At 36.6% G+C, this 11,253-nt stretch overlaps 1 protein-coding gene and 1 pseudogene across 1 annotated transcript; one reads left to right on the top strand and one right to left on the bottom strand.

Annotated features, from left to right (window-relative positions):
* Positions 1-637: 637 nt before the first annotated feature.
* Positions 638-814, top strand: LOC122054568 (annotated as a pseudogene).
* A 2,404-nt stretch (positions 815-3,218) lies between these two features.
* LOC122052305 (transcription termination factor MTERF5, chloroplastic-like) lies at positions 3,219-6,817 on the bottom strand. The gene is made up of 4 exons (XM_042613773.1): positions 6,464-6,817; positions 5,067-5,116; positions 4,742-4,957; positions 3,219-4,648 (listed from the first exon to the last, which is right to left on the bottom strand). The coding sequence occupies exons 1-4, from the start codon at positions 6,592-6,594 to the stop codon at positions 3,543-3,545; spliced, it is 1,503 nt and encodes a 500-aa protein (XP_042469707.1). The 5' UTR covers positions 6,595-6,817; the 3' UTR covers positions 3,219-3,542.
* Between the last annotated feature and the right edge of the window lie 4,436 nt (positions 6,818-11,253).

Raw genomic sequence — 11,253 nt, 5'->3', positions numbered from 1 at the left:
TCATCAGCCCAATAAAATCTTATCCATTAATTTATCAAAGTTAAAACTCAATATTTAAATGTATGCGACTCGATTAAGTGCATGTTATCGAAGTTCGACCATTTAAAAGTAACTCAAAAATAATTGTGGAATTTTGATGAGGTTGGAAATCGTATTTGAACTTTAATATCCGCTTACACAGTATCTGTATATTCAAATTTAAATTTTAAATAGAAAAATAATACAATTATAATCAATTTAAAAACATAGATGAACTTTAATAACCTAATAACCTCCTAGGATGCATCTATATTTTCAAATTTAAAATTAGAGCAAAAGTATCATATACTAATTTTGATCAAAATTATTATATTGTTTATTTTTTATTTTTTTCAATATATATATATATATATATATATATATATAATTTGGAATTTTATATAATATTTTTAAAAACATATAATTTTACTCTTTTATTAAAAACTATGAACCTTTACTAACTAATTTGTGATGAAATCAAAATAAAATTATGTTAATATCTTTTTTATATAGAAAAATATTTACTGTCATAGTTCTCTTTAATTTCGCATTTTAGAATTGGTCATACCGTAAGCGAATAAGCTTCTATAAATACATTGAGCCGGCGACGTTAAAAATCATACCTTTCTCGGTCTTTTGCCTAAGATCAAGTATATTACTTGTTCTTATCAATTTAATATCTGATATAAAAAATTAAATTAATTTTTTATAAAGGAAAGTCCGTTACGATAGCTTGTTGCTGGGGTTTTCGAACGTCACCCTTGAGTTGTACTATTGTAGGTTTGACGCACCCTTACAAGTTCAATTTATAGATCTGAGGCACTAATTACACGTATTCATGTATTATATTGCACATGCAATGTGTGCACATGATGACTAATTGAACTTAATTATCTCATACCATCTTCTCCCATTTTTAAGTACTCTCAGGGCTATGGTACAACGACATGACATCCTGTAAGAAACTGTAGCACTAAACACACAGAAAGCGTAGCGAAAAAATAAATTCATTTCCAGAAGATCCATGTGAAGGAAAATCATATACTAAGTATTTGTTAAAGGGAGTTATATCTTTGGTGCGTGAACATGAACTCCTGACAGCTAGGATATCAGCACGATCAAACATTTGTGCTTTTTTCGGTATCCACACAAACAAGTCTTCCGTCCGTCTCACAAAATCAAGAAGTGGAGAAGAAAAATCATCTAAGGTTGTACTAGCAACCACACTAGGAGGTATCGGCCAAGAGAGGGAAGAGAGGAAGAAGAAGAGCAAGAATAAAATTTTCACCATGAAAATGAATCCAAAAACCCCCTTTTGTACTCATTCATTAAATTGCCTTAATTGACATTAATATTTGTCTTCATCCAATACATCCAATACATGAGCAATTCAAAATTGACTACTCTTTATCTAATGCATGATCAATTCTAGACTCAATGAATCTAATTCGAATTGGACTCAATCCAATAGTTGGATCTAATTGAGTCTAACTCAATGAGTCCAATTTAAAGTAGACTTAATCCAATGATCTGTCATATGAACCTATCTCCAAATCAACTTGTTCTTTGTATGTGGGTCAATAGGTTCTCGTAACGTTGACAATGTCTCTAAAACTATTTTAGATACATAAACAACGAATGACATCTAACAAGACATCATTGTTACCCAAGTGATGAGAATGTTGAGATCCGACCTAAGTTGTCTGTGGCTATTATCTTATATGACTCAGTCCCTCTATCCTTGATATCTAGATTGATCAATGAGACATAGACCGTGCCATCCTCTTATCAATCTTTGTGTTTCTTGATCTCCAAGTAGACACACTCAAAACAAATAAGCTCAATATCTCATATTGACTCATTTGAGCATGATCATGCATTCTTGTGTCCTACTAATCAATGAGCCCACAGATATCACTTCCGTCATATGGAAGGGATAAATCTCATCTACATCACTCACATCTCTCCGCATAACTCATTGCATACCCAATGATCGACTTTATAGTCCACTCTGTTACAGGTGACATTTGACGATACCAAAGTACACAACTCCTTATGAAGGGAATCGTAGTGACTTCAGATCTAAGGACTATTCATATTAATAGTCGCATAAGAATGACGGGTTATTCAGTACATATTCTCTAATACATACCCATATGTCAATTTGATATCTCATATCCATGACTTGTGAGATTAAGTCATCCGTTAACCTACATACTAGTTTCAACGCATTAATATTGTCTTTGTATATTAATATTTGACTAGAAATAGTTAAGAGTAGTATTTTATATATCCATAACATCCCACTATTAATTCAACCAATTGATATGTTGTAGACTAGAACTTACTATCCTAGGACATTATTATACTTATTCGTTCGACACTGAACTGAAGTAAATATAATAACCAACTTTGTCTTTTATTAGTAAGTGAAATATGATATAAAAATACCCTTATCAATTATCTCATAATTGATAATAGGGCTAATACTAACACATCTAACTTGTCACCCAAGTATCCAGAGTTCAATCCCTAACTATGACAAATTTACAAAAAAGAATTTCTCCAAATAAAACCTGGGTTTATCAATTTTTTCCTTAAGTCATCGAGTTATGGACTTGGTGACACCAGATCATGCTATATGAGCAGTTTTAGCACCATTTTAATGCTTAGTTTCTCAATTATCTCATACAACTTTTTCTAATCTCATAAAAAATATCACATAATTTACCTCACCCCTATCTGTGCTATTATTATTGGCCCAAGCTCCCTATAATTTATCTTCCTATATCTAGTTGAGGGGCAACGATACTTGGCCATCTGCAATAAGCGTTATCATCTTTACCACAAATAAAAAATATCACATAAAAAATATTGAGAAGAATTTAATAGGGTTTCAATTTCAGCTTCAATACTAAGCCTTCCAGCATCTACATCCTTGCAGTGCTCTACTTATAAGTCCTATAGGAGAAGAAGGGCGCCGAATTGCGATGCAGCGGAATGACGTCGAGTTATTACTCAAGCATCTGTGGTTTAATCCCCAACAAAAGGACGTCAACAACAAGATACTAGATTCTTGAGCTGCCAACCACAAGCACTTCCTGATTCACCTTAGCAACCGTTGAAAATTTCCGTGAGACCAAATTAGCCGTCTCAGATTCGGTGTTACCTCAATAATTTTTCTAGGAGAAGAAGTTATGAATGGTTATATCATTGAAGCACATCTTACAAATGTATCTGGGATTGCTGATGCTTTTTGCAATATATAAGAGATCTTACTGGTCATGTCGTTATGCCAGAATACAAGAACAATTGCGAATTATTTCACATTTATATACTTTGCTAAACTTCTAAAGTGATGGACTAAATATAAAGTTTTCATCATATACAGAACTAGGTTACAAGATGTTGCACCCACCTGTCTGAGGAGCCAAAAATATACCTGTGAAGCATGGCCAAAGAGACATGAAACATGTGTACTTGCTCCAAAGCTCTGTCCAAAGTTCATGTTTAGTTCGAGGAGCTTATAACATCACTCCCCGAGAAAAGCGGGCATCTACAAGTTTATCTAATTTCTTTGCCAGCACCTTTTCAAACTGGCTATCTGAGACAGACAACACCTGGTTGAGTACAAGCTTGACCCCATAATCCCTTACCCGACTATATCTCGGTTTAATCCTCTCCTCCAAACTATAGCCAAAGTAGTGAGGAAATTTGACAAGCTCTGATTTTGGATAATCCATTGTTAAGAAGTAGTTCCATTTGGGTATCAAGTTACCAGCTAGGCTGAAAGTATAAAGGGCTCCATATCTATTGACCATGGTACTAACTTCTCCTTTGCTGTAACCCCTCTGAAGGAAAAATACTGTGATCGGCTTCAGATTAGCCTCGACACTTAGTCCAAATGTCTGGGGACATTTGTGTACAACAGAGGCAACATTGATACCAATTGATTCGAGATAATCAGCCGTAGGCTTGAGCTTATCTTCCACGCTATAACTTATGATATGCGGGCAGCGTGTCAAAATTTTCCCTATATTCTGCTCTGAAACACCCAGCTCGGAAAGGTAATCCACAGTTGTCTTCACCTTCTGTCTGCTGTAGGTAAGCAACGCTGGGAATCTATATATAACCTTGCCCCACTTGTTCTTGTCTACACCAAAGTTCTCTAGATAAGTCATCATAGGCTTCAGATTCTCTGACATGCTTATACCACACAACTGAGGTCTTTTGATGAGAATAGTGGGGATATCGGGTTGAGGAACGCCAAGCTCCAGAAGAAACTCTACTACAGGTTTGATTTTCCGGTCCAAACTATAATAAGCAAAGGCTGGGAATTTACGTATTATATCCTTAATCTGTTCAAGTTTCACTCCAAGGTTCACAAGGTACAGAACATTGTCAGGAAGATGACCATCCGAGTTCAGTTGACTTACGCGGGCTATGGCTCTTTCTATCTTGGAATCAGAATTAGCACAATTTTTGGGAACAGTTGAAGCAGATGGTTCTGCACCTGGAGGATCTGGGAAGTTCCCGACAAAATCTATCAACAAGTCTCCATATTCTTTGTGGAGCCATTCAAGGTATGGAATGAGTGCATCTCTGATTTCAAGGGTTGTAAGTTCTCTCCCTGTAAGATAAACATGATAGATCAGTCGGATTCAGTTGCAGATACTTTGAGAATATTTTAGAATGAAGAGAATAAATATCTCTTTGATCGAACCTACTAGGTACCGAGATTTATAGATAGATTGAAGTTTCAAGATAAGGTGGTCAATAAAACGATCTGATTTGTTGATAATTCTTGCTGATACCGTGTTGCTCAACCCTTGTTTTCTCAGAAACAATGTTAGTACAGCTTTTGCCTCCTCTCTTTCAGCAGTTAATAAACTTGAGGGAATTGTGGATAAGTCATGGTCAAGAGCTATTTCAGATTCATCTGCAACAGAACAGAACTTTACTGTTGCCTTAATAGTTGAGCTATCATGTTTAGAGTTGCTGATAATCTTATTACAACAAGCATTGAAAATTTAGTCTAAATAGCTTACAGGTTCTTGCTTTGCAGAGAAAGAACTGTTGGGAAACTTTCTGCTGAATCCTGTTTCAGAAAAAGTAAACCTTCTGAGAAACAGAGTGATAAATATTGATAGATTTGTTTTGAGACAATAATTATCTAGTGGATATACATGAGCTCAAATGTGTATGTAACACAGAAACTCTAACTACTACTTGATTAACTGTTATCTAATCCTCAGCATGCAAATGGTAAGCAAGCCAATATTTTTTGATATTTCAATTACAAACCAACCATAAGTGTATTTACGCCTATTAACATCACTCACTCATAGAACTTATACTAGTATTAACTTGATCCACTTGAAGGAACATCAACTTGAGAACCTTTCTCATTTCTTAGCTAGTTTCCACTGTAGATAGATTTAATCTGAGAGATTTATATAGCCGACCCCGCCTAATAAGATAAGGCTTGGTTGTTGTTGTTTGTTATTGGTCATTGATCGAATCAACCATGTGATATATATTCCCACTTACCGAGAGTGATAGGTCATTTGTCGATTGCTTGCTCATCTTTCATAAAACTAGCAACACACCAACCAAAGTGTATTTAGTATTCACACCACTTTTACAAGAAACCCGCAAGCATTATAACATATTTATTCTTCTCTTGTGAAGTAATTTCAAGTTTAAAGAACAATTTTACCTATCTACATGAGACCCCTACAGGGAGCTTTGATATAACGATAAAATTGTTGTTATGTGACCTTGTGATCACAAGTTAACGTCACAGAAACAACCTCTCGTAATGCAAAGTAAAATTGCATACAATAGACTCAATATGGTTTGACCCTTTCTCGGGACCCTGTATTGGTGGGAGTTTTGTGCACCGAACTATTATTTTTTTACATGAGACCCCTATAGACACTTGGTAACATATCAAATGGATTTGCATGGTGAATTTGTTTAGCGGTAACATACCTATATATCAATATATTTATAGGCATGAGATTGCCAGAAACATAGAAACATAGTAAGTACTGGCTATACTATGGAATCAATGTTTTGTCTCAAAATTACTATGACCAAAGACATTTTAACACTATCGCCTTGTGCTTTGTGAGCCCAATCAAAGGCATTTCAGTTTCCTTGCAAGTCCGACTGCCTTACCGACCTGCCCTTCCGACCAGGCAGGAGGAGGAAGGGTTTTACTAGTTGGAGTGTCCTTAGTCTTTGTCGGACTAAGGGACTCCTAAGGCTTCACCTCCCATCAATTCCACTCCTCCATTCCTTTCCAAATCCCTAATAGGCAATAATAACTCACAGCAAAGAGGGCAGATAAGGCACCTAAAAACCTACCTCAATGTCTGTGGCAGATCAGTAAGCAAAATGTCGTATACCATCCATTTCTACCAGAAGAGAACACGAGTACCTGGAAGCGGATGTGAGAGGGAAAGAAAACGGTGGTAGCTTGCGGAACGGTGAGGCTCCACAGACGGATCTTTGAGCTGCGCGAGCGATGGACGCAGAACCGGGAACCAAAAGAGGTCGAGAAACCGTCATTAGAGGGCGATGACGAAGGGAGACGGTGGATTCGGCTTGCCCTGCAGTGCCACCGCCGCAGTGGCCACGCTCGGATTCGGCTAACGCTGGAACGGGGGCTTCACCTCGGCGGTCCAGGTGGGAGGATCAAGGAGCGGAAATCCAGATCTGTTGGGATGAGACGGAATGCGATTTGCCGCGCTAGATTCGGCATCATCTTCTTGTGTTGACTGCTGAGGACGGATTGGTGGATTGAGTTAAAAAAATATAGATATATCTTTATTAATTTAAAAGATAGTGCGCTCGTGGCCAGTTAACAATGGTCACTTGGTCGCAAGCTTGCAACGGATGCGAGAATACGACATACTCATGACTCATGAGCTCCACAAACGGCTTGTCGTTTGATGCGGCTCCTCTTCCTGCGTGGGTTCTTATGGGTAGAGCCTTTACTCTCTTTTGTTCGAGTTATTTCTATGTCATGGTCTGCTGACTCTGCTTTCCAATTTTGATTGACATCTATTATTTTTAAGAAAATAGAAAAGAATAGATTTAACATGATAAAAAATTTACGTCATCTCATTTTCTGTCAAAAGTTAGATTTCACAAAGACTATTATAATTCCAACAAATAGAGTCATAAAAGGGCTCATTTTTTAATATTTTAAATTTATTTTTAATTATATATGCTAATTTATAAGATCTAATATATTCCTCTTCACTATCTCTCAATCATACTCTTTTCTCATCATGTTCATTTCTTCTTCGTTAGTAACGCTTTCTCCTCTTATCGATAAAAATATGGATTAAATTTTTTTTATTCATACAATCTAAAATAAAAATGTGATGTTTTTTAGTTTCCCATCTTCTTCTTTTTCAACTCCCTTTTTCTATACTTCTCTCGCTCGTTGAGATTGGAGAAGAAAAACTACACCTAACTTTGGGATACTGATCCGGTTATGTTACTATGCTCCTTGCTTAATTAAATTCAAATGTTAATGTATTTATCTATATTGCGTCGGATCAAAATGAAGTATTTTATTATTTTTAAACAATAGCAAATTAGATGCTTTTACCATTTTAGCTTCCTTGATAAATATTAAGTTTAGTTTTTATTTAAATATATTTACAGTTATAATTTTTTTGATTTTTTCTTTTATCTCCATTCTATCATTTACACTTATTCTAATGAAAAATATGCTTTATTTTTTCTTTTGTTGTATGTCTAAAAACGCTTATTTAATTTTTGATAAATAATAATAACTAGTTTTTCTTTTGTGTTGAGTTTTATCATTTTGTACATGTATTTCATATTTATTTATTTTTTGTGTCATGATTCATTCTATTGTTGTACCATTTCGTTGTTCTTATTTTCTCAATTTTATTCCTTTTTATAAGGATTATTCTCTCCATCTTTCATTTGAGTAATTAGACGTACTTCTATCATTCTTAAAGAATTTTGAATACACTTGTTACTTTCAACTATATGAAAGATTCATAATTTAGCAATTTTATCAATTGAAAAATATTTATTATCAAAACTTAAATATAGAAATTTAATTAATAATTTTGCACATAAAGTTAGGAAATTAAATTTTATATAAAAAATTATATTTTAAAATAAATATTTTAATTTATTTTAAAAAAAATTAAATCCACCGTTATCGTTCCCAAATCTAAATGAAAAAGGGTGAGAATTTTTTTTAAAACAATGTCAAAGACCTAATTTTTTTTTCCTATAGCCTCAACTAGGCTTAAGCCGACCCTGCTCTATGCTTGCACGTCAACATGTGTCAATGGGCATCGACGACCCTTTGACGATCAAGTCAAGCAAAGACTATAATGTCAATGTTGTATGCTTGCTACCGTCCGTGGCCCACCACGAACCTTGCCCACGACCCTCTTGGATGTCAGAGGCGGATGTTGATAGCGTTTATCGATCACAATTATAAAAAACAGTCAAAGGTCCAGTTTGAAGGGATTTGACTCAGCAAAGATGTTCTCGATCGTAGTCGTTCCTAATGTAATTTGTTATAGGATGTTCCTAAAGTGAGGGCACCATTGGAGGGGATGTTCTCAAACGAGAATGTTCCTAGTGTGATCTAATGTGGGGATGTTCTTAAATAAAAATATTTTCAAGGTGACTACACTACTTGAGGGGTTGTTTCTAAATAGGGATGTTCTCAGTATGATCTACCATGAAGATGTTCTTAAATATGGATATTTACAATATGATGATATCGATAAATTGATCGATTATATATATTGATTTGGGAGGTAATTAGAGAGCATTATGTGGATAAGAAAGTCAACAATTCTACTGAGGTGGCGGACAAGGTCAAGGAAGAGCCAAGCAGTTCCCCAAGTCCATATGACCTCGATTACCAGTAGCTCTCAACTCCATGGCGCTCCCGACTATGACTTGTTCATCCCCTTCATGGCATTCCCGACTCTAGGTTGTTTGTCTCCGAGCCATATCTCGACTTGACAACAGCACCCTGACTCCATGATGCTCTCAATTGAAGATAATGTCACTTTTATTTCAAGAAGTAGATAACGCATGCATGGATCTTGGGATTTCAGACTATTTCAAGAAGTATATAATGATCGTGTAGATCTTGAGATTTCGAACTATTTCAAGAGATAAATAAAAAATCGCATGGATCTCGGGATATGTGGAGAACGTAAGAATCATCCGTCGCTATATAAAAGGTAGCCCACCCCTATGGGTTGAGGTACGTGGACACACGTATCGAAAAACCCTAAACATCCTTGATCCCGCCTACGAACATCAACGAGTGAATCATCGATGAGTTGGCTTTGTTACTAACTTAATGCCTAATCACCAAACAACAACTAGGATGATGATGTGGTTAGGAACTTGGACGAAGACAAATGAGAAGAAGAAAAGGGTTAGAATGACAGACAAGGGATTCCCTGGTGTAGCCACTCTGACGCTCAAGTTAGAAGACGAAGAAGATGAGTGTTAGGGTTTCAATTTACGTAGGTGTGCATATGTACCTAGATACCAAAAAGGACTATCTTTTATAAGGAGGCCACAAACTTTTTTCATTCCCATGCTATCATTATTTAATTCCTTAAATAATGCAAGACTTGTTCATATCATTGCTTTTTTCTTAAAATAAGCCAAGCTTTGTGTGATCATTTATCCTTTTCCTGAAATGGTCTTGCGTTATGTGTTGCCAAGAAACTAGGACGCCAAGGAGGCAGTGATTTGAGAGTTGGGAGATGGGAGACACAAGAGGCTGGGAGGCTAAGGAGTCAGGAGGCCTGAGAGTCGGAAGGTGCGAGAGGTCGGGAGGCTAAGGAGCCAAGAAGCTCAAGAGTTGGGAGGCATGAGAGGCAAGGAGGCTAAGGAGTTGGGAGAGCCGGGACACACAAGAGGCCTAGAGGGCTATGAAGTCAAGAAGATTGAGAGCCCGGAGGCACGAGAGGTCAGGAGGCTAAGGAACTACGAAGCCCAAGGAGTCGGAAGGCAAGGAGCAAAGAGCCCTGAGAGTCAAGAGGCATAAGAGACTGGGATGCTAAGGATCTAGAAAGCCCAAGAGACCGAGATTAAGGAGTCAAGCGTCGACTTAACTTTCCTCCATTGGAACCACCTCAGTAAGTTTCACCAATCTTCTCTTATCCATGCAACACCCACTAATCATTCCCCAAATTATAAATTTCTCCTCATGTCTAATCGAATGAGACGAGAATGTGACTAATTAGACTGTTGTGTAATCAGAATAATTCCAACCGTCTCAACTATTCAAGTCACGTGACAGATCCATTGCATATTTTTGAAGAGATTACACATTAAATGTCAGCATGCCTCGATCATCATGTCCTTAAATGTAGCCACTCTTTTTAAGCAAATCACCCACATCATCTGCCTCAATTTTTAAGCCTAAAATACATCAGTGAGCCTTTAAGGTTGTATCACATTAATGTGATGAGACTCACGATAGAGAAAATTGGGTGTCTTTTAATAAGTAATGATTACTCTGAGTTTTTATTCGTCTCATGTGCTTGATTCCACAGTGGAAAATATATCCCGCCCTTGTAACAACAGAGATCCAACGACCCCTATTAAATGAGTCGAGCTATATTAGGTCAGAATCTTCCTTGGGTCAAGGCTAACTAGGTTGACTAAACTCAAGTTGGCTAAATCTTGAGTTTCGATGTTTGGACAATATGTGTGAATGAGAAGTTAAGTAAGTTAAGATTTACCAGAGACTTGACTGGAAAAATCCTAACTAGAAGTTAGGCAAATAAGAAGTCCTAACTAGAGGTTAGGCAAATAAAAGTTCTAGTGGGACTAGGCAAATCTGGTTGGGAACTAGGTTAAGTCCAAGACGGGTTAGCTGGGAGCTAAACACTTGGCATAAGGGAAGTTTTAGTGGGACTAGGTAAACCTAGTTGGTAACTAGGTTAAATCCAAGGTGGGTTAGCTAGGAGCTAAACACTTCGCACAAGTGAAGTCCTAGTGAGACTAGTCAAACCTAGTTAGGAACTAGGTTAAGTCTAAGGTAGGTTAGCTGGGAACTAAACACTTGACACAAGTGAAGTCCTAGTGGGATTAGGTAAACTTAGTTGGGAACTAGGTTAAGACGAAGGTGGATTAGTTGGGAGTGTCTCCGATAACAATGCCAAAAACTTAATGTAGGTAAATCCGTAAATT

This window comes from Zingiber officinale, chromosome 3A (assembly GCF_018446385.1).
Source record: "Zingiber officinale cultivar Zhangliang chromosome 3A, Zo_v1.1, whole genome shotgun sequence".
NCBI classification, from domain to species: Eukaryota; Viridiplantae; Streptophyta; class Magnoliopsida; order Zingiberales; family Zingiberaceae; genus Zingiber; species Zingiber officinale.
This window is presented reverse-complemented; position numbering and strand designations above follow the sequence as displayed.